The sequence below is a fragment of the Chaetodon auriga genome, assembly GCF_051107435.1.
Source record: "Chaetodon auriga isolate fChaAug3 chromosome 23 unlocalized genomic scaffold, fChaAug3.hap1 SUPER_23_unloc_1, whole genome shotgun sequence".
In the NCBI taxonomy this organism is placed as follows: Eukaryota; Metazoa; Chordata; class Actinopteri; order Chaetodontiformes; family Chaetodontidae; genus Chaetodon; species Chaetodon auriga.
In genome coordinates, this window is record NW_027481911.1 from 325,480 (window position 1) to 349,047 (window position 23,568).

Here is a 23,568-nt window from a genome sequence, read left to right on the forward strand (position 1 = left end):
TTGTATTTTAGTGTATACTGTAGCTGCAATGCGTGTGCTGCTCAGCCCACTTTTGTTTCATTCATTCCACTGAATTATTTTCAGTATTTTCACTTTTCAGAAAATTTGTTAATCTACCCAACACGTATATTACAGCAGAAGTCTGTTACACTGTGTATTTGATGCACAGCCTATCTGACAGCCCATGGTGCATTGCACCTGTGCAGAAAGGTTAGAGTTTGTCACTGGAGTGACTGCAGTGGTTGTGCTTGGTTGCGCATATGATGCATTTCACTTTCACTTATTTTCAATTTCTGCTTTTCCTGCATTTAGCAGAAATTGAAAAGAATAAAAATAACATGTTGGACTCTGGACGGTTTATTGAATGTAAAGACCGTGGGCGAAAGATGCATCAGGTCTGCGTGTTGCACTATGACATCATTTGGCCATCAGGCTTCATCTGTGACAACTGTTTGAAGAAGTCTAACAAAACAAGAAAAGAGAACAAGTTTTCATGCATCAGGTCACAGGTCAACAAAGGGTCTTAACAGTGCATATGATGCACAGGGTATTTGAAAACTGTGCATATGACGCACAGGCAACACCCATGAAGCATTGCACCTTTCTGGCACCATAAGAAAGGTGGAAAGTGCAGGAGGGGTAGAGTTAGTCACTGCAGTGACTTTCTGTCACATTATTACTCGATGCATTGTACTTTTCTGGCACCATAAGAAAAGTTCATATGATGCACAACCTAGCCCAATCCGTGACACCATAACCAAGGTACAAAGTGCAGGAGAATTACAGCCGAAGCACTGCAAACAAAAAATATCCAGTTTGCTGACCAGAAACAGGAGTTCAACAAGCATTCCTCCAAAAGCGCGTGCTCTCTGTTTCTCATTTGATGCACAGCTCAACCAAGCTCCATGCTTGACGCATTTCACCTTTCTGCATGGCACCATAAGAAAGGTGGAATGTGCAGGAAGGTTAGACTTAGTCACTGCAGTGACTGTGAACTGTACGTATAATGTACAGTGTAGCCAAGCTCCACACTTTATGCATTTCCCTTTCTGCATGGCCCCATAAGAAAGGTGCAATGTGCAGTAGATGTTGTTCCATTAGGTAAAAAAAAAAAACTTAGCGTGTTCAAAGCAGGTCCGGTCGCCTGAATACCGCAGCAAGGAATAATGGAATAGGACTCCGGTTCTACACATGATGCATAACAAGACTGCATAGCCCAGTCTACTCCCATGATGCATTGCACCTTTCCAGCACCATAAGAAAGGTGGAGGAAAATCATGGAGCAGTCATGCCCAACGCGGAGATCTCCAAATGGCTCGGGAAGCGGTGGAAAATGTTAAAGGCCCATATGGCACCATAACAAAAATGCAATGTGCAAGAGGTTTAGAGTTAATCCCTGCAGTTGTGCTACCTATGATGCATTGTACCTTTGAGGTTGTCAAATAGATAGCCATCCATTTAATAGCCAGAGCGGGAACAAAGAAGAAGGAGGATGATGTTCTAGTTGTACGTGGCTTTGAGAGAGGACTTGAGCCAGAGAAGATAATTGGAGCAACTGACTCATGTGGAGACCTAATGTTTCTTAAGAAGTGCAAAGACTCAGAGGAGACTGATCATAAGTGCCCAAAGATAGTTATAGCCTTCTATGAGGAACTCAAACTATACATACATATACAACCAGTAGACAAAAATTTGTCTTACTGAGGCAAACTGTCAACCTTACTAGATGTTTATTTTTTCTTCACAGGCACATACACAAACAAACAAGCATCCTACAATCAAAGGAGGCCTAAGCAGCCAATCCTTCCCTGATGAAACCATCATGGCCTTTCTGCATAGCACCAAAGGTGGAATGTGCAGGAGGGTTGAAGTCAGTAACTGCAGTGACTGTCAACTATCTCTCAGCTCGAGTCATGAGTAGCTGGAGGCCAAGATGGCGCCGGAGGGGAAGATAATCTGCCGCAGATCTGCCAGGGGAAGATCTTGGGGAAGTGACGTCACAAATGGGCGCGCCTATACTTGCTATACTCATTCTCGCTATACTTGCCTCCAGTTACCAAGTATAGAGCAGTGTATCTCTGCCCAGACTCGCCATCTTGGCATCCTGTTACCTATACTTGATTTTGATTTTGACTTTGATCCAGAATGACGGTTAGTAGCCCCTGATTTGATTTATGGTGGTGTGTTTTCCTATGTCATTGAAGCTCCGTTGAATTGCTTGTATTTTCGGCAGCGTAGAACTGGTCTGATGTTACCGACTGTTTTGTCTTATAAGTTTACATGTGTGTAATTGATCCGATATTACGGACGGAGACTTCTCTGCAGTAATATAGTTTATATTTAGCAATAAATATCAGTCTCACTGTCCATACGTCCTTACGCTGGCAACTGTGTGGACGGCAAAGTAAGAATTTCATTGTACAGGGAAACGTGTTTCTTTACTGTGCACATGACAATAAACACTTTGAATTCTTTCTCTGTCTTTAGCTGCACGCATAAACGATGTGAAGTCTATGTATCTCTCAGTCTATTTTATCATAACTCCTCCACTATGTATGAATTTACACGTTACATTATGTTCTTCTCTCCAAGAATCACCACACAATGTATATCTTTTGTCAAACTTTTTTATTTGTATGTCATTCAGTGTTGTATGAGTTAAAAAAGGACCCCATTGAAAAAAGCCTAAACGCTTTCTTGTGGCATCCTTTTAGTTGACCTTATACCAGTGAATTATACTGTCATGAAACGGTACTTTTTCTTATGCAAACGGCGAATAAAAATATCAATCAATCAATCAAACTGGACAATAGTTTTAGAGTTTTCGCTCCAACATAGTATGTAAACATCAGCTCACATGGCTGTAGGTGCAACAAATTATATTGTTATAGATTTGAGACAAGCTGGGGTGAACATGTGGCACAGAAGCTGCTGGGGCTCCTGTGGTGTTAACACTGCTAAGTGTGACTTTGTATGTAAGTTTATTGCTTAATTTGTGTAAGTATAGTGTTGTTGTTTTTCTTACAATGCAATATCTGTTTTAATCAATATTAAATATTTTGCTTCACAGCATGTCTCAGTGCAGAACCTTTCAAAAGGTCCTGTAACTTTGTCCCTGTGCCAGACATGTTGCCACAAGTACCATTGCCCTTTCTGCCATCCATCAGTTTTTCAGCCCTGTGAGAGCTATAACCGTGTTTGGGATCACATAGAGTCACATAGAGTAAAAGCAGTCCGGCATAAAGGTGAGCAATTTCTTGGTTTAGTCTTTATTTGCAGTTGCATAATAGTAATAGGTTATTTCCTAATGTGTTACAGTTAGAAAACTCACTTCACAAATCAAAATGCTCTCATGCCTCCAAAACACGCGCAATTTAACTTAATTATTGTCGAATATGATTGTTATTCATTGACCTTTTCAGAATAACTTATTGTTCCTGCTTGGAATGTGAGACACATTGTCTAATATATTTGTGGAGTGTTCAAACATTCTTTCAGGAACACTAATGTTATTTTCTTCTTTGTTTCAGAATTCACAATATTCATTTGTCATTTAGAGTGCCGCAAACAAAGACATTTCCACTGCCCGTACTGCCCCAAGACGTTGCTCAACAGAAAAGAGTTTTTGCAACACATAATAAAATGTGAGGAATCTGTGACCACGACACCAGTGACTCCAGGCACACCAGCAGTGACCCCAGGCACACCAGCAGTGACCCCAGACACACCAGCAGCAGTGACACCAGGCACAACAGCAGTGACCCCAGACACACCAGCAGTGACCCCAGACACACCAGCAGCAGTGACACCAGGCACAACAGCAGTGACCCAGATGTCCCCAGGTAGAGGTAAGCAATTCTTCTTTGCTATATTGCATAATTTATTTACTTATGTGCTACAATTAAAAAAAACTCACTTTACAATGCATCTCTCTTATGCCTCCCAAACACACAGTAATAATTGAATGTAATTGTGTTTCATTGATCTTTTCAGAATAACTTATTACTGAGAGTATGTCTGCTTAAAGAGGTTGTGTAGCCATGCATTTTATAGATGGATGGATATTACATATTGAATTAGTCTACTTTCAATTTTTTTTTTTTTTTTTTTTTGGGGGGGGGGGGGGTCCTTAAACCATTTTTTTTGTGTTTTGTTTGCTTGCCTGTCGACGCTATTTCAAAGCTTTTGCTTGGAATCTGAGACAAATTGTGTAAATTGTGTAATTGTGTCAAACATTTTTCAGGAATACTAATGCTGTTTTTGTCTTAATTTCAGAATTCATCCGTTGCAACTTGGAGTGCCGCAAACGGAAACATTTCCACTGTCTACACTGCCCCAAGACATTAATAAACCGAGCTGAGTTTTTGCAACACCTAAGAAAATGTGAGAAATCTGGGAGAACAACTCTGACCACGACACCAGTGACCCCATGCACCCCAGTGTCCCCAGGCTCAACACCACCAACCCAGGGCGTACCACCACCAGCGACTCCAGGCACCCCACCACCACCAACGACTCCAGGTGCTCCACCACGACCACCAACGATTCCAGGCGCTCCACCACCACCACCACCAGCGACTCCAGGCACCCCACCACCACCAGCGACTCCAGGCGCTCCACCACCACCAGCGACTCCAGGCGCTCCACCACCACCACCACCACCAGCGACTCCAGGCGCTCCACCACCACCACCACCACCACCAGCGACTCCAGGCGCTCCACCACCACCACCAGCGACTCCAGGCACCCCACCACCACCACCACCACCACCACCACCACCAGCGACTCCAGGCACCCCACCACCACCACCAGCGACTCCAGGCACCCCACCACCACCAGCGACTTCAGGCGCTCCACCACCACCACCACCACCAGCGACTCCAGGCGCTCCACCACCACCACCACCACCACCAGCGACTCCAGGCGCTCCACCACCACCACCACCACCACCACCACCAGCGACTCCAGGCACCCCACCACCACCACCACCAGCGACTCCAGGCACCCCACCACCACCACCAGCGACTTCAGGCGCACCAGCAGTGACCCCAGACACTGCAGCAGCAGACACCCCTGGCCAACCATCTGCGACCCTATTCACCAGCACCACAATGTCTCCAGGCACAACAGCAGCAACACCAGGCACTCATGTGTTTCTAGCTAAAGTACCCCAGCCACCATTGAGCCAGTCTATTTATAAGGAGCATATCAAATGTCCCAACTGTGGTTTGTGGCTTTACAAAAAAAATCTGAGAAGGCACATCTTAAAGAAGCACACCTCAACTATCAATGACATCACAGCTGCTGGCCATCTACGTAGTCAGTGCATTGACAAAGAGAATGGGGTGTTTGCAGTGGCAAAGTCTTTCCGGGGAACTTGTTTTCCCATCCATGCCATCAAGAAAACATGGGGTAATACACACAGAACACACGGAACATTCTCCACCATTATAATACATCTGTCAACAAAAGATTTGAGAAGATGTACAGGACTCTCACTATGGACATCACACTTAATATGAATGGACAGGCTGTAATGGGTAACATTGTCATGTTTCTAAAATTTCAATATTCCTGTCTGGGTCTGTAATGCACAACATTTCACCGTATGTTTGACCCTTTTGTATTTGTGTGTGCACTAGGATCACCTGAAAACCTGTGTGGGGAGCACTGTGAGAGGAGGACAAAGGCATCACTTCTGAGGCCCTGCAGAGAAACATGGACCCTCCCAGGACATCCACTACAGGAGGAACTGGTAACTATGGTTGTAAACTATCATGACTGTCATCCATTCCCTTGTTCAAAGGTGACGGTAGCACATATCCAGTAGATCGCTGGTGCTGGACATATCGAAAAACTGTTTGAAATAATTCCATTTGGCACGGCAGTTTATGTCTGACATAGTTTACTTAGTGTAAATGCATGGTTTAGCCAGAAGCTTTTCCTTCATCAGGCTATTATGTTTGGCTGAAAACGTTATACCATGTATTAACACTATCTTGGAGATAAGCTGTTATACATTTACATTTATTAAACACTAGCAGTACAGCATATACACAAGTAATGTTCAAATGATAGCACAAAAATCCAGGGACTTACAGTGTGGTCCTGTGTATTCAATTCATAGACGATACTAATCATAATCACAGTGTGAACAAAGTCATGAGCAAAAGTATATGTACAGCAGTGTGCAGGGCTATTTGTCTAGGTCCTGTTAAATTTTAATCGTGTGCACTTTCATTGAGGTTTTGAATGACTATTGCCACACTTTGATACGTTGCGGTAGGACGTTACAAATTTTGGTATCAGAGTTGAATATATTATGTGCCATGTTTATGTTGAATTTGGGGTGCATGAGATCAGTGGAGGTGCCTCTGGTGTTTCTCAATTCAGTGAAGTAGTTGGGTACAGGGGCACTGATTCTGAGTATCTTGAAGACCAGGCAGTACTGACCTCTACCGTGAGCCATCTCACTCTACCAAAGTGAGCAGGGGCTATTAGGCTAATCTGTATCTTCTTGAGAGGTCTGTAGTTGTGGTTTTAGTGTTAACCCTGCTATCAGGATTTGTTAACTACATTATAATCTATAACACTTGCTTGCTGCAACATTCTAGATTGACTACATTTTGGATGACAGTAAGCCGGCAGAAGAGCTGATCATCAAAGACGGCCACACATGCCTCACGCGGGACAACATGCAAACCCTGGGCCAACAGAGGGAAATGGATTCGATGGTATGTGCAGGTCTTGGGCAATAGCACCCAGCCTGCAGACCCACAGACGGTCGTGGCGTGTGAGGAGTGTGGTGAGTGAGGAGTGGCTCGTGAGCGAGTGTGTCAAGTAAAAAACACATCAAAAGCACCGGCCAGGTTTCCGGTGAGCTTCAAAGTAGAGTAAGGGTTTGGTTTCCGGCTTTTATCAGATCCCTTCAAAATAAAATAAAATAAACGAATAAATAAAAAAAAAAAAAGAAAAAAAAAAAGAAAAATCTGTTGCGCATTGTGTGTTTTTTTATGTCTGCGGGGCTGCAGCTGGGTGCCTCTCGTCTTGGGTTGAGAAAATGGCAATTACTGATTGATTGATTTGAAAATATTTTATAGAACTGTGTTTGTGTGTGTGGTTTTTACAGGTGGGAAATGCGTGTCTCCGAATTCTCAAGAAAGCCATAGAGCAGCAGGTACTGTACAGTAAGTCTTTAAAGTAACATATGTTGATAGGCTGCAGTACTCATCTGAAATCTTTATTCTACAGGGGAAAACTATTAAAGTGGTGGATCTGCATGTCCCACCTACTTGGCTCCCACCTACCAACTGTGACCCACTCTTAACCTTCTCAGTAAGTTTTAATTGCTGTTGGAACATGCAACATTTATTGAGTTACAGTCAATTTAATCAATACATGCCTTTATTAGGTGAAATGAAAACACTTGTTCTTTTTTCTGGTGACTCATACTGCCCTCCTAATACGTGAGCAGGCCATGTTTTTTTGATAACTTTTTTAAATTTATTTTTAATAATTCTTTGGGAAAATGAAAAATATAAAATACAATAAAAAAAGATTGAAAATAAATGGAAAAATTTATCCAAAAAACATGGCCTGCTCATGTATTAGGAGGGCCATATGAGTCAACAGAAAAAAATTATGGGTGTTTTCACTGAATCTATCATGGTTAAAATGGAGTTTGAAGCCACAATGGGTTTGTATAAGAAGGGGGCGTGTCTGATCAAATGAATATAAAATATCTAAACTGAATCAAGCAACTCAAAAACTTTCCTGGGTTTTCCCAAAAGCCTGAGTAGATGATAAAATGACCAAAGGTTTTTTTGAAAGTGAAATATCCCGTTAAGTGAAAAATAAAAAGGTTTGCGTATAATGTGTGTTATAACATGATTTCTTTATTATGCATTTACTTCAGCATGACATGGTTGGAATAAGGAGGTGGTGGTGTGCAACCTTGGTGGAGAACTTCCAGCTTGAGGGGTACCAACATAATTTATAGTAAATCACAAAGTATCGCAAAGGAATGTGGTATGTTGACTTTTGATTATATTGTGTTATCTGAAATTGTAGTTATGGAAGAAGGTTTGCACACTTCACTCCAGAAGGGCAAGCAACTCTGTCTCTCAGTGTCCCACCTGTCTTCAGAGTCAGCAGGAAGAGGAGGCATCAGAGCATCACCATGGTGAATTGTCATCACACAAGACACCGACCCTCTCACATTGACTGCTTTCCGCCCATCTTCAAGATTAAACTATGTCATTACTATACTTTCAAGCTATTCTGATGACCTCTTGAAAAAGTTTAATTCTGTTGCCTAAAACGTTGGGATCGAAAATTCAAACACATTCGTGTCACAGGTCCTATGGCATGGTAGGCTATTTCACCTGAATGAACTCAAATGGTTTGACTGAGCTATTCTATATTTGATGTTTTCAATATTTTATATACTACTTTATATATTATATAATACTTTATCAAGTTCAAATAGCCTATGAACACTTACTCCGGTCATATGACCAGTGATATATGGTGGATGTATTTTTATGTTTGCAACATTCTAGGCTACGAAGAATGGAACTTTTTACAATAGATCTAAAGTATAATGACATAGTTTGATGTTGGAAATGCATAGATTTCCCCTTTCGTAAGCAGTCTTAATTGGTCGTGCTTATATTGAGTTACCTTAAACCTCATCAAGTGTGGCATTAGTCTTAAATTATATCTGCATTAATAATTATAGTACGTTCTATATTGCATTGTAAAATTTAAAACAAATCCTCTGCATTGCTAACTCCTACCACATAGTTATAACAGCTGTATTGTTTTAATGTCAGACACCAGGAGATGTCTGTGACGAGCACAGCTATGCAAAGAAGGGGAGACAGGCTGACGCTGTACTGTGGGTTAGTGCTTAAGATCAATTACACTTTCACATACTCCAAGTTGTACACACATCAATCATTTAGTCAGCCATAGTTTGGCTGTGATATTGTGTAATTACTTTTTTATGTTCCCCAAAAGGCACCTGGCACACCGATTTTTAAGGTAAAGTGTAAGAATTGAAAGAATCAATGTTTATTTGCAATCAATGTTTATCCAACTGGTAGTTTTATTTTTGGTTTGCCCTTTAGCTTCCACCTGAGATCCTGGAGGAGGTGCTGCTTGAAGTAGTGCTCCAGGAAGGAGACATGGCCTATTTACGTCTCGCACTCACCTGCAGGGCCTTTCGAGACATCACTGGAAATCCTTCCTTTAGGAAGAGGGCTCATTTTGCCTGGCTTGATGGTAATTGCTATTATGTGACTAAATAACCTTCATTACAAAGTGTATTTGCTTTCATACACCATAATAGTTTTTCTTTTGTTTTTGGAACAGGTGAGGTGAACTGGAAGAACTATCCAGCTGTATGCAAGGAGGAGTCCAGGGTGCCCTTTGCCATATTGAATTGCCAAGAGTGTGGCATACAATTTAAAGACTGTGTTGGCTTCACTGGGAATGGGAAGCGTGGGGAGTACCCAAGATATTATTGAGACGGCATCCCTGGTGTGTGTGCTTTCTGCCAATATTAAAAGTTGAAGGAAACATGGCCTCTATTTCAGTGTGAATTTGTTATTGATCAGTCATTCGCTGATGCAACTTTATCATGTCAAAGAAACTGCATACAAGATTTCTGTTCAAATGCTTGACAGATATTACACACTTTGACTTTTTTTCATTTTTGGTGAATGGTTGCATTGTGAGCTGGTAGATTGAAATAGCCATAGAATATAGAATAGAATACTCCTTTATTGTCATGGTAACCAGTACAACGAAATTAAAAAGTGCAGAACAGTCAGTGCAAAATAAATAATAAACAATAACAATATATAACAATAAGTAAATACTCAGTCAAACATATCTTTCCTTGAAGCATTTAGGATGGTTATTGCTGTCGGAGAAAAACTGTTTTTGAGTCTGTTCTTGATTTGATTGTCCTGTAACGTCTGCCTGACGGCAAAAGATCAAACAAGCATAGCAAGCATAACATAACAAGCATAGATAATCTAAGTGGTTAAACTTAGTGAAGTTGTGCTGGGGAATTCAAAATATTAGCAAATGACTCTGAGGCACCCCTGGACTGGCATCAAGGCACCCACCATGGGAAACCCTGCTCTAAAGTAGGCAAACATCCAATGCAATGCTTTGTTCAAGAGTCAGTACAAAGAACTTGGAACAGTTTTAACTTTCATACAGAATGGTAATTTCCCCCGAGTATTTCCCATTTATTTCCCCCTTACTACAGTAAGTGTGTTTGTCTAATATGTAGCACCGGTGCCGCTATTCCAAAGCCCGCCCTGCCTCATGCCCTCAGGTAAAACATTTGTGATGGGTAGATCATGTTGAGATAGTCATTTTAAAAGTAGATCTCACGTCACAAAAGTGTGGGCACCCCTGTCTTAGGGTCTCCCATTAATGAAATGGATTGTTGTGAAACTTCATTATTATTATTATTATTATTATTATTATTATTATTATTATTATTATTACTTTCAGATTATTTTCTTATTAATGATTAATACTTTATTTACATTGGATGAATGTCTGCTGTGCGTGACCCATTAAACAAGACAAATACATTTATTTTATTTCTATTATTATTTTTTTTATTCAATTACAAAGATGTATTTGTGTGCAAAATCGTATGAATTACAGCATTCACACATTGTAAGCCACAAATTGTAAGCTAAATATACAGAAATAAGGATAATAAATTGTGGAACTGATAGTATTATCAGCTGTAAAGGATATAAATCCACAATTGAAAATGATAATAGTCATAATAAATGATGTCAACATATTATAACGTAGAATTAATTGTTTGACAGATAAAACATGAATAAAATTATCTTTACAGCTTGTGCACAAGGCAAAGAATACCATCACAGCTTTCTTGTTAAACTGATAAAAATATGTATTAAGTATAATTAATTGTTTAAATTACATTTGAAAGATATAACAAGGCAAAAAATACCATCACATTTGCACAAATAATACTATCGCAGCTTGGTTTCATCCGCATACGCCTACTTGTGACGTCACTTCCCCAAGATCTTCCCCTGGCAGATCTGCGGCAGATTATCTTCCCCTCCGGCGCCATCTTGGCCTCCAGCTACCTATACTTGACTAAATTAAAGAAACGGAGAGAAAAAACTGCAGTAACCACCATTATAGATAAAAACTTCATAAGTAAGAGGGGCAAGTTGGAAATAGCTTCATGTTTTAGGGATTACTCTCAAAACCTCTATACCCCAGAAGAAGCAGAAGTAGACAAGGAGGAAATGAAAAAGTACTTGGAACTCTTAAACCTCCCAACAGTGACGGATAAACTGAATGATGATTTAGGACAGTCAATAGGAGAAACAGAAATTCTAATGGTAATTCAGAAAAGCAACACTGGAAAAAGTCCTGGGAGTGACGCTTTCACTTGTGAATTCTATAAGGAATTCAGGTACTTATTTTCTCCCATTCTATGCAGAGTTTTTAATGAAATCCTACAAACAGGAAACTGGCCAGTCTCATGGAATTCAGCAATTATTACTGTAATACCTAAAGAAGGAAAAGATTTAAAACACTGTTCATCTTATAGACCCGTGTCCCTCCTAAATGTAGATCAAAAGCTTTTCACATCAATTATAGCAAATAGACTTTCATGCATACTACCTAAAATTATTAATTTAGACCAAACAGGATTTGTCAATGACCGTCTTTTAAGTGACAATGTTCGGCGTACTCTTAATGTAATTGACTATACAATAAAAACAAAACAACAAATGCTAACATTGACGCTAGACGCTGAAAAGGCCTTCGATCGGGTGTCATGGCCCTTTTTATTTGGAGTGTGCCAGACGTTTGGCTTCCACCAAACTTTTATTGATTTGATGAAGAACATGTATAAAGAAGCAAAAGCAAGAGTGAGAGTGAATGGGATCCTTTCTAAGACTTTTAATTTAAAAAGAGGAACAAGACAGGGAGACCCATTATCCCCACAACTATTTGCTTTATACATAGAACCATTAGCGGAGAGGATTCGGGCAAGTGAGAAGACAAAGGGTCTCAAAATTAAGGAAGATGAACAGAAATTAGCAATGTACGCGGATGATATTATGGTGTACCTCACAGATATACATAATTCATTGCCTGCGTTACTGGATGAAGTTGGAAACTATGGAATACTGTCTGGTTATAAGTTAAATTTAAATAAAACTGAAGCTATGGAAATTGGTACCCATTTGGAGAGAAACTTTAAAAAACAAAAAAAAACAGTTTGACTTTAAATGGGACCAGAATAAAGTGAGATATCTAGGCGTTATCATACCCAATAATTTAGACCTAATATATCATTGTAATTTTGAGAATCTGGAGAATTTAGTAAAGCAAGATCTGAATAGGTGGAAAATCTTACCTCTCACATTATCTGAAAAGATAAATATCATTAAAATGAATGTTTTGCCATGCTTTTTGTTTCTATTTCAGAATCTGCCTACATACATACCACCCACAAGTTTTAATGTTTGGGATGGGCTGCTTAGAAAATTTTTATGGGATGAAAAGAAGCCAAAAGTGAAACTTAAAATTTTGCAACAAAAAAAAAAAAAAAGAAAGAAAGAAAAGAAAGAGGGGGACTTGCATTACCAAATGTAATTAATTACTATTACTCAGCACAGGTGAAACCAATTTTAATATGGATGAATAATGAGATGAGTCCCAAATGGAAACTCATTGAGTTTAATTTGGCTGAATCACTCAGTACTTGGATTTTCTCAGTTTCGGAAAAAAAAGATTAAAACACAAAGTAATTCCGTACATAACACATTTAAAATCTGGAGAAGAATATGTAAAATAACCAAAGTTAAGGAACAGGAAATCACTTGTTTAAGAGAGATAGCCTGGGATCCAGATTTTATTCCAAATAGTATTGATGATGTTTTTAAAAAATGGGAGAGTAAGGGCCTCACAAGATTCTATCAAATGTACAAGGAAGAAGCAACGGATTCTTTTGAAAATACAGTAAATAGATATGGTTTAAACAAGAATCACTTTTACAGATATTTGCAAGTGAGAAACTATTTGAAGGAAAAAGTCCAAATTACATCTCTTGGAGATCTCCATCCCATTCTGAGACATATGATAAAGGCCAATCAAAAGCATAATTTGAAAAATATAACTGGACAAATGTATCAAATATTTCAGGATTACAGAACCGAAGACAGAAATAACATTAAGGATAAAAACATCTGTATCAGATGACGAGTGAAATCAGAGTCTTAAAGATCATTTCTCAAACATAAAATCGCCTTCTGCCAAGAATATGCTTGGAAGATAAATATACAGTATTTTAGAACACCAGTGATATTCAGTAAATATACACAGAATAATTCTAGCTGCTGGAGGGAATGCGGGGAAGACAAAGCGGACCACACTCACATATTCTTTACATGTAAAAAAATAGAAATGTATTGGTCAGAAGTCATACACATAATAGAACAGATGTTTGGGAAATTGGGCCAATTTAAGAAACACACTTTATGGTTGGGAATAGGTTTGAATGGCCTTCGAAAGGATGAAGAATATTTATTTTGGACTCTGAGAATTACAGCACTCAAACAAATAACAAGAATCTGGAAAAAGTTGGAAGCCCCCAAAGTAAATAAATGGCTGGAGACTGTAGAGAATATTTATAGGATGGAGAGGGAAAAACTACTTACCGTTTATGTGCGCATTTATATTACGTGTGTGCATGTGTATTTTTTGCTGTGTAATGTTATTGTCTATTTATTTATTTATTTTTTGGCTTACTTTTGGCGTTTCTCGTATCTTTCAGTTGAGTCCGGTCAGCAGTTGACCTCTAGTCCTGATCTGAGAGACACAACAAACACTCACAGCAACATTCAGCTTTGATTGGAACAAGATCCAGAATTGAAATCACAGCTGAAGGTTCAAGTCAACAGTGTTTCCACAGTTTAATGATCACAGCTTCCATCTTTAAAGGACTGGAAGTGGAAGAAGTTCACAAAGTAAATGAGGAATCTTTTCAATCATTTTCAACAAAGTTCATTGATCAATTTATTCCAATTACCTGAAAGACTGATGTGACTGAGATCCTGCACAGACTCAACTGATCTGTTCAGCAGTGTTTCTCTAACAGGAGGAGACTCTCCCTCCTACAGAGGACACAGAGACACTGAGGAACCAAACCGGGACCAGAACCCAAAGCCAGGATAAAGAGGTTCAGTGAATGTGGTGTTGAAGGTGTGGAGGTGGATCAGTGAGTCAGAGGAGACTCTGTAGAAGGACAGAGTGCCAGCAGGACAGTCCACATACACTCCTACTCTGTGAGAGACAGAGGAGGAGGAGGAGGAGGAGGAGGAGATGGACAGTGTTCTCTTCTTGTGACGGACAGAGTAACGACCATCAGAGCAGAATAGACTCCAGGACTGATCATTCTCTCCAAACACACACTCATCACTGTTTCCTTTCCTTCTGATTCTTCTGTAACTCACTGATACATCAACTCTTCCTCTATTCTCGAACTCCCAGTAACAGCCACCAGTCAGACCAGTTCCACACAGCAGCTGAGGACACCAGTCAAACCTGTCTGGATGATCAGGATATGACTGATCCTCCTTCACATACGTCATCGTCCTGTTGTTGTCAGACAGTTTGATGTTTCTGTTCACTGTGTTTGTGTCCAGTTTGAGTTCACAGGAATCTGATGGAGAGAAGAAGAAGAAAACAGCTGCAGTTATTGATCCATCATCTGCTGATTGATGGACAGTTCGATGATGACATCAGAGATGTGAATGAGTGATCTCACAGTTTGAAGATGGCTGAATGTGTTCTGCTTTGTTTTCATCAGTCAAATTAAAGACACACTTACACTTCCTCAGACCTGGTCTCAACCATCGGACTCCAGCAGGCTCCACCCTGAAAGGAGGAGGGGGGTCAGAGCAGCACCTCCTCTTTCAGCATGCAAACATGGACGTTACATCACTCTCATACACATAAACACAACATGTTGATCCGGCCTGCTTCTCCCTGCTGCCCCTAAACCTCTTCAGCTCTGCTCAGACACTGACAGCGACACTGATTCTCTCTCATCATTAAATCTGCCTTCATCAGCTCATTTCCTCATTTCAATCTGTTGCTGACTTCTATTCTAAGCTGCTTCACTCATTGATCGCTCTCTCGCTCTCCCACCTGTGATGATCAATAATCAGTCTGACTTTATCTTCACTCAACAAACCAACAGAGCTTTAATCATTGATTAGATTGGGTGTGAATACTGTCAATAAATTCAATATCTGAGACAAGTCATCATGACTCTGTTGTGTGGAATCCTTTTCATGTCAAACTTTCTGAAGTTCACCAGAACAAGAAGAGCCACTTGATGTCTGTACATGGAAATATTTAAAAGCCATGTTTGCTGTGAAGACCATGTTCAGTCCAATTGTTCTCCACTGATGAAGGAACAGTCCAACATTTTGAGAAAAACACTTGAATGTAGCATCTCAAAAGTCCTGCTCTGTCCTGTGGTTGTCAGGTTCCAGCAGTTTGAACTAAAAAGAACTGCTTTGGACTTATTGGAAGCTTGTTTTTATGTCTTTTGAGGACAAAAAGGACATTTGTAAAAACTGACAGACAGTTCTTTTTCCATGCTGAGATCTGTCCAAACTGCATCAATTATGACCAACAGGTCATTATCATGTTTGTTCCTGGAGATGTTCTCCTTGAGACCTCCAACACAAATATGTCCTTTTCATGTTCAACCAGTGTTTATGTTATGATCAAAGGACAAAGGTTTCCTACATGTGTGATTGTTCATGTCTCACTCACATCCACCATCAACCAAAAAGACAGACAACATGTTTCCAGCTCTTCCTCCTCTTTCACACTGACTGACTGTGGCTGCAGCAGCCTCTTCATACCTGAGAGTGTCCAGCCTGCAGTGAGGATCATCCAGTCCAGCAGACAGCAGCTTCACTCCTGAGTCTCCTGGATGATTGTAGCTCAGGTCCAGCTCTCTCAGATGGGAGGGGTTGGATCTCAGAGCTGAGGCCAGAGAAGCACAGCCTTCCTCTGTGATCAGACAGCCTGACAGCCTGAAAACACACAGAACAACACGCATGGAAGATCATCTGAGGGTCCTGCTGTGTCCGTCAAATCATTGCTCTCAAAACATAGAGATCTGATAGGCTGAGCAGCATCACGTGGGAGGATTTACAACACATTATAATTCTCAACGGTTTCTGTGTTTGAGGTCAACGACTTCACACTCGACACTTCACTTCCTGAAGGTCCTCAGCGACACCTTTGTGGTAATTAATCATGACTGAATCAGGAATAAAGTGACGTCCACTAATCAAAGTCACATGACAACAACACAGAAATGAGGATTTCCATCTCAGCCAGACTTCATTAATGAAAGAACATTGAGAGAAAAAAAATCTGCAAATCAATATATCTATGTGTCAAATGTGTGGACTTCTGTGGACGTCAACGTTTTCACAACAAGCAGTAACTTGATCTGACCTGAGAGTTTCCAGTGCACAGTGTGGACTCTCCAGTCCAGCAGACAGCAGCTTCACTCCTGAATCCTGCAGGTTGTTGTCACTCAGGTCCAGCTCTCTCAGACTGGAGGACTGGGATCTGAGGACTGAGGACAGAACTTCACAGCTTCTCTCTGAGAGGTTACAGACACTCAGTCTGAAGAAGAAGAAGAAAAAGAACATTTATTTTAAATTTATTATTTTTATTTAATTTATTATTTTCAAATGTTGAGTGTCTTCTCAGCATGTGTGCAAATCTTTGCTGTTCCATCATAAACATGTTGTAGATGGGACAATAAATCATCACTGAATCAGGAACAAACAGACATCCAGAAACCAACATCACATGATATAAAAAAATTGAATCTGATGAACCAAACATCTCTTCTTTTGGAATCTGCACAGAGGCTGATGAAGGAAACCTCAGTGAACAAAGAAAGCTGTTTTGTCAAACTTACATTGGAGTTCATCCTCCAGAGCTACACATGATACAGTCTCTATGCTTGTCAATACAAACAGGAACTTGATCTGACCTGAGAGTTTCCAGTGCACAGTGTGGACTCTCCAGTCCAGCAGACAGCAGCTTCACTCCTGAATCCCACAGGTCGTTGTTACTGAGGTCCAGCTCTCTCAGACTGGAGGACTGGGATCTGAGGACTGAGGACAGAACTTCACAGCTTCTCTCTGAGAGGTTACAGACACTCAGTCTGAAGAAGAAGCAGATAAAGAACATTTATTTTAAAATGTTGAGTCTCTTCTCAGTGTGTGTTCAATTCTTTGCTGTTCCATCATAAACATGTTGTAGATGTGACAATAAATCATCACTGAATCAGGAACAAACAGACATCCAGAAACCAACATCACATGATATAAAAAAATTGAATCTGGGAGAAAATTAGGCTCATTGATATTTTGAGTTTTTGTGAAATGATGTTCAGAAATAATTTCACAGCCTTCAGTTGAACATCGTCTTTTGTGTGCATGTGAAAAAATAGTATGCACGAATCTGAATGTGTGAGTTTGATTTAAAAAATCTCACAAATGAAAGTTTAGCTGTAGAAATATTTTCCATGTTTGAAAAGGTTTTGTGCAAACAGATAATCTGAATATACTTCACATATTTTCAGCAGTGAAGTTTCAGAGTCTGAGAGAATGAAACACAAATTTCCTATCTTTGTGAGTGACACTGAAGTTTCGGCTACAAGTTCACTGAGCTGGTAGGAAACAATTCACTGAGCGTCTCTCAGTCCACACAGGCGTCCATTCATTGTCCTCATGTCTGTGAGAACACAGCTGTGCTGCTGTTCCACTGACTGAAAGCTCAGAGTTGTGTGATATATTCAGAGGAACAGTTTGAGTCAGCCATAGAGGCTGTGTTCTGTGGAGCTCTGGTTGTGTCTGTGGTTGAGGCTGTCACAATCCCTCCTGATGGCCACACACATCAAGCACCACTTTGCTTCATTCTCTGGCGAGCTGGACCCAGACCCAGCTCTGAGACTGGACCAGCACCTGCCAACAGCAGCCTGTCCAGCCATTGGATGGACCCTGCAGTCGCCATCTTCCCTGATGAGTCCTCTCTCTCTGGTCAAAACAAACCCTGCCCACACCTGACCTGCTCCAGATGAGGTTCTGTTCACAGTTTCAGACTGAACTTTAATTCTTCTCCTGATGGTTTTCTCTATGAGGATCCAGACTCTCAGCTGAGGGAATACGTTCTGTCTGCAGACCTGCTGATCCAGACGTTCAAAGCTGTGTGACCACAGCAGAACAAACCTGATGCTTCATGTTGTTTTCAGACACAGGAACCTTCTTGCATTTAGCTGGTAATCAATCATTTTGTCTCTGTTTGCTTCAGGTCATATTAACACTTTAAATCTGACTCAGCAGATCTTCAACACACTAAAAGAATGATGAAGGTACAGAATCTAGAGACCACTTTGGATTCTGGTTTTATGTTTGGTCCTGATTTACTGTCAGTTTCATTTGACACTGCTGGTACTGCAGCTAATAGAACAACTGATGAGTCTATTGGCATTTATCATCGGCTCGTAGCTTTCTGTCAGCATGTCTCTCTTGTCTTATTTGCAGGAACAGTGTCGATGAACCAAACATCTCTTCTTTTGGAATCTGCACAGAGGTTGATGAAGGAAACCTCAGTGAACAACGAAAGCTGTTTTGTCAAACTTACATCGTAGTTCATCCTCCAGAGCTACATGTGATACAGTCTCTATGCTTGTCAATACAAACAGGAACTTGATCTGACCTGAGAGTTTCCAGTGCACAGTGTGGACTCTCCAGTCCAGCAGACAGCAGCTTCACTCCTGAATCCTGCAGGTTGTTGTTACTCAGGTCCAGCTCTCTCAGACTGGAGGACTGGGATCTGAGGACTGAGGACAGAACTTCACAGCTTCTCCCTGAGAGGTTACAGCCACTCAGTCTGATGAGACACAGGAAGGAAGCAAACAGTAAGTTAGATATCAGAGTATTTATTGATGAATAAACTTCACTATCTCTGTACTTACAGAGCTTTCTTGGAGGCTTTGACCACTGGCAGCAGCTTCAGAAGCGCTTCATCTGAAGCAGAGAATTTCTTCAGGTCAAACACGTCCAGATCTTTTTCTGATGACAGTAAGATGAAGACCAGAGCTGACCACTGAGCAGGAGACAGTTCATCTGTGGAGAGACTTCCTGAACTCAAGGACTGTTGGATCTGATCCACCAGAGAACGATCATTCAGTTCATTCAGACAGTGGAACAGATTGATGCTTTTCTCTGCAGAAGGTGTCTCTTCAATCTTCTTCTTGATGTACTTGACTGTTACCTGACTGGTTTTTGAGCCACTTCCTGTCTGTGTCAGCAGGCCTCGTAGGAGAGTCTGATTGGTCTGCATGGAAAGACCCAGGAGGAATCGGAGGAACAAGTCCAGGTGTCCATTTGGACTCTGTAAGGCCTTGTCCACTGCACTCTGGTGGAGATGTGTTAGTTCATGTTTTCTGTCTCTGAAGAATTGTGTCAACTGGACAACAAGTTTAGACCCTGCACGTTCATGGTGGTAGGTTGTTTGTTCATCTGACAGCAGATTGACTCCAGAGCTGCTGAATTTCAGATGGACATGAAGAGCAGCCAGAAACTCCTGAACACTCAAATGGACGAAGCAGAACACCTTGTCCTGGTACAGTCCTCTCTCCTCTTTGAAGATCTGTGTGAACACTCCTGAGTACACTGAGGCTGCTCTGATATCGATGCCACACTCTGTCAGGTCTGATTCGTAGAAGATCAGGTTTCCTTTCTGCAGCTGCTCAAAAGCCAGTTTTCCCAGAGACTCAATCATCTCCTTGCTCCTTGGACTCCACTGAGAATCTGACTCAGCTCCTCCATCATACTTCACGTTCTTCACTTTGGACTGAACCACCAGGAAGTGGATGTACATCTCAGTCAGGTTCTTGGGCATATCTCCTTCCTCTCTGGTCTTCATCACATCCTCCAGAACTGTAGCAGTGATCCAGCAGAAGATCGGGATGTGGCACATGATGTGGAGGCTTCGTGATGTCTTGATGTGGGAGATGATTCTGTTGGCCTGCTCCTTGTCTCTGAACCTCTTCCTGAAGTACTCCTCCTTCTGTTCATCAGTGAACCCTCTGACCTCTGTCACCATGTCAACACACTCAGGAGGGATCTGATTGGCTGCTGCAGGTCGTGTGGTTATCCAGAGGCGAGCAGAGGGAAGCAGGTTCCTCCTGATGAGGTTTGTCAGCAGCACATCCACTGAGGTGGACTCTGTGACATCAGTCAGGATCTCATTGTTGTGGAAGTCCAGAGGAAGTCGACACTCATTCAGACCGTCAAAGATGAACAAAACCCTGAACTCTTCAAACCTGCAGATTCCTGCTTCTTTGGTTTCAGGAAAGAAATGATGAACAAGTTCCACCAAGCTGAACTTTTTCTCTCTCAGTACATTCAGCTCTCTGAAAGTGAACGGAAACATGAACTGTATGTCCTGGTGGGTTTTGTCTTCAGCCCAGTCCAGAGTCAAATTCTGTGTTAAGACCGTCTTCCCAATGCCAGCCACTCCCTTTGTCATCACTGTTCTGATTGGTTCATCTCGTCCAGGTGAGGGTTTAAAGATGTCTTCTTGTCTGATTGTGGTTTCTGGTCCGTGTGGTTTCCTGGATGCTGTTTCAATCTGTCTGACCTCATGTTCATCATTGACCTGTCCAGTCCCTCCCTCTGTGATGAAGAGCTCTGTGTAGATCTGATTCAGAAGGGTCCGCTTTCCTGCTTTAGCGATCCCCTCAAACACACACTGGAACTTCTCCTTCAGGTTAGATTTAAGTTTACGCCGACAAACTGGAGCAAAAAGTTCTGAATGAAGACACAACAAATAAATCAATGTGATTGATAAAGTTCAGATGAGATTTTAATGTCCTTGTCTGAACATATTTTGGTCCATCTGTTGAGACATCAGTGAATGTTCCACTGATCCAGCAGTTAAACCTTTAGAGAAATCCTCTTACTGCTCTGCAGACGCTCAGCCAGCTCCTCCTCCTTCATTCTCCTCAGGAAGTGCTGTGTGATCTTCAGAAATGCCTCTCTGCTGCTCCTCCTCTCCTCTGCATCATCATCCTCATCCTCCCCCTGACTCTCTAAGCATTCTGGGTCATCTGGACTCAGAACCGTCTTGATCTTCTTCAGCTCGTTCCTCACAAAAGAGACAATGTTCTCCTCCAGCAGCTGGAACAGAAGATTAAATGAATGACACAAACTGAAATCATGGAAGCAAACATCAGATCCATGTTGGACAGACTGACGGTCCACTGGTCTAAAAAGTGCAGCGTGGAGATTATTGTGAACAGAACAGTTGTGAAAGCAGCTGTTGTACATGTACAGACCATAAACATGGAGTCCAGGTAAGTTTGATGCTGCTGGGCAGACTGAGCACTGGGAACCTCTGAGCTCTCCTGGTGGACTCTGTGGAGGAATCATGAAGAATTAGCTCACATCATGTCCGTCCACACAGAGACAAACACCAGCTGAAGGTCCTTTGATCTAAAGTGTTGATTCCAACATTGAATCAGATGGTTTCCACTGACATGAAAGTGTTGCTCGTACTGCTGATCCCACCGTGAATCAACAGTCCAGTCTGCATTTCTGTGTAGCTTTCACTTAACTGTGTTGGTTCACCAGCTTGTCTGGTTGAGTCCCTCCAGTTCTCATTGACCCCTATAATACTGTGGACAGCATCACACAGCTCACACAAGCTAACTGGATGCTACCTGTCCAACACAAATTGGCAGTGAGTCACAATAAAGTTAGTGAAACATGAGAAAAGCAAAGAGAGAATCAGAGAATACTGGATCAAAGCAAAGCTGAGGGTGATTTCACATCCAGCTGTGTTTCAAATGAAAGCTGGAACGTTCTTCTCTGGACTACATGAAGGAAACAGGTGCAGCTGTTGCTCATAGAAGTTGTTCTGGCTCTTTCTTTTTTTCTTGGACAACATGTATTTGTTCTTGTCCACTTGTTGGACACACAACACATATTTGAGCTTTGTCTCCTCTCTGAGCTCCTGCAGCCTTTACTTACCCATAACACCCTTCTCTGCATCAGACGTCTTCACAGAGGCACAACTCCAGCCTGATGTGAGGCGCCATGATGCCGCCGTCAGTGTCGTTCTTGACTTTGTGAATCCATCAGCAGCATCAATCACAAACAGACTGTGTGTTTCCTCAGACTCTCTGTGTTGCTTCATTCTGTGTTTCACAGCAGCTGATCTCAGTCCAGCTGTTATCACTGACATGTTTGTGTTTGTGTTGTCACATGACTGAAAACCACAACATGTTGATTTGATGGAGGAACTCAGTGGAATCAGGATTAGCCTTCGTTAGCATCTGTTAGCCTCAATCAAGTCACTGTTTTATACTCATGCAGTCATCAGTCAGAAGGTGTGTGTGGAGGAAATGTTCAGCTGGAGTCAAGAGTTGAAGACTGGTTATACTGGGCAGCTTCCACATGTGAGGATATAAATGAATGAGAAGAAGAACGATGCTGAAAATAAACAAACAGGTTTAAAAAGCTTCTCTGATAAATAACAGTTCAAACAAGAATCTGTAATATTTTGATGTTATTAACAGTTTACCTCTTTGCAGCAGACGATCGATCTCCTTTAAAATCAGCGAGGCGACCCATCGACCGTTCACTCTTCAAGGACACACAGCTGGGTTCAGGTCCAGGTCCAGATTCAGATCCAGGTCCAGGTCCAGCAGAGTCTTTTCCCCCTTAGATCCTGTCAGACACAGAGGAAGACCACCAGGGACGGAAATTGACTTTTTCTTCTTCAGACTCAGAAGCTGCTGGAGAAACTAGCAGCTATCAACAAGAAAAGGATCAACACACCAAAGTTCAATCAAACATGAAGCTGAATGATTTCAGCCTGTGGATCATCGCTTCATTTGTCCATCAAATCTTGGACCAAAGCAGGACTCAACGGACTGATTTCTGAGCAGATTTTACTGTGATTGACAGACAACAAACTAAACTGTGGAGTCCATCAGCACCGACTCTGTTGGTCTGCTTTCTAACATTTGCATCACGAGACTCAGCACAAATATCCTGACTGTTATTTAGAGATGATGGTCACTGAAGCATTTTAGTCCAACATTCAAAGAGGAAGTTTGATGGTCAAGAGACTTTGGAAGGTCCCCACTGGATTTGTGCTGAAGCCTCATATTGTCCTCAGCTTTCAGTGTCCACATGTGGACATGTCAGTGCTGTTTAGGGACAGACTGGACAAATGTCCTTTAACACTAATCTAGCTCTAACCTTCATCATCGTTCTGGGACAACATGAACATTAGATGGACAATTGGTCAGAATGGATTTAATGAGGACAACCATCAGCAGTGGACAACATTAGGAGGACATGTGGACATTTCAGGTCAAATTGTCCAACACCAGTTTCATACTGAGAACAACTTACTGTCTGT

At 41.5% G+C, this 23,568-nt stretch overlaps 5 protein-coding genes across 5 annotated transcripts in view; 2 read left to right on the forward strand and 3 right to left on the reverse strand.

The window, feature by feature from the left end:
* The window catches only part of LOC143317615 (uncharacterized), a 238,911-nt gene that overhangs the window by 127,373 nt on the left and 87,970 nt on the right, over positions 1-23,568 (reverse strand). The gene's annotated exons all lie outside the window — the stretch shown is intronic.
* The window catches only part of LOC143317620 (uncharacterized), a 176,513-nt gene that overhangs the window by 100,799 nt on the left and 52,146 nt on the right, over positions 1-23,568 (reverse strand). The window lies entirely within an intron of this gene.
* Positions 1-23,568, forward strand: part of LOC143317619 (uncharacterized) — a 107,141-nt gene that overhangs the window by 68,388 nt on the left and 15,185 nt on the right. The window lies entirely within an intron of this gene.
* LOC143317609 (uncharacterized) lies at positions 1,976-5,522 on the forward strand. The gene is made up of 4 exons (XM_076725699.1): positions 1,976-2,151; positions 3,071-3,245; positions 3,531-3,746; positions 5,023-5,522. Exons 1-4 carry the CDS (start codon positions 2,146-2,148, stop codon positions 5,520-5,522), a joined length of 897 nt encoding a protein of 298 aa, XP_076581814.1. The 5' UTR covers positions 1,976-2,145.
* LOC143317610 (NLR family CARD domain-containing protein 3-like) lies at positions 14,202-22,772 on the reverse strand. The gene is made up of 9 exons (XM_076725701.1): positions 22,723-22,772; positions 21,476-21,554; positions 21,101-21,317; positions 19,622-20,948; positions 19,109-19,585; positions 18,850-19,023; positions 16,570-16,743; positions 14,918-14,964; positions 14,202-14,749 (listed from the first exon to the last, which is right to left on the reverse strand). Exons 1-9 carry the CDS (start codon positions 22,770-22,772, stop codon positions 14,202-14,204), a joined length of 3,093 nt encoding a protein of 1,030 aa, XP_076581816.1.

Bases quoted from the DNA above. Each gene is read 5' to 3' on its own strand.
- LOC143317609 (XM_076725699.1), top strand. The intron at 3,246-3,530 runs GTGAGCAATTTC...TCTTTGTTTCAG, and splicing joins AAAAGCAGTCCGGCATAAAG to AATTCACAATATTCATTTGT. The intron at 3,747-5,022 runs GCACAACAGCAG...CACCACCACCAG, and splicing joins ACCAGCAGCAGTGACACCAG to CGACTTCAGGCGCACCAGCA.
- LOC143317610 (XM_076725701.1), bottom strand. From the start codon at position 22,772: ATGGGTCGCCTCGCTGATTTTAAAGGAGATCGATCGTCTGCTGCAAAG. The intron at 20,949-21,100 runs GTAAGAGGATTT...GTCTTCATTCAG, and splicing joins GGCTGAGCGTCTGCAGAGCA to AACTTTTTGCTCCAGTTTGT. The intron at 19,024-19,108 runs GTAAGTACAGAG...GTGTCTCATCAG, and splicing joins AAAGCCTCCAAGAAAGCTCT to ACTGAGTGGCTGTAACCTCT.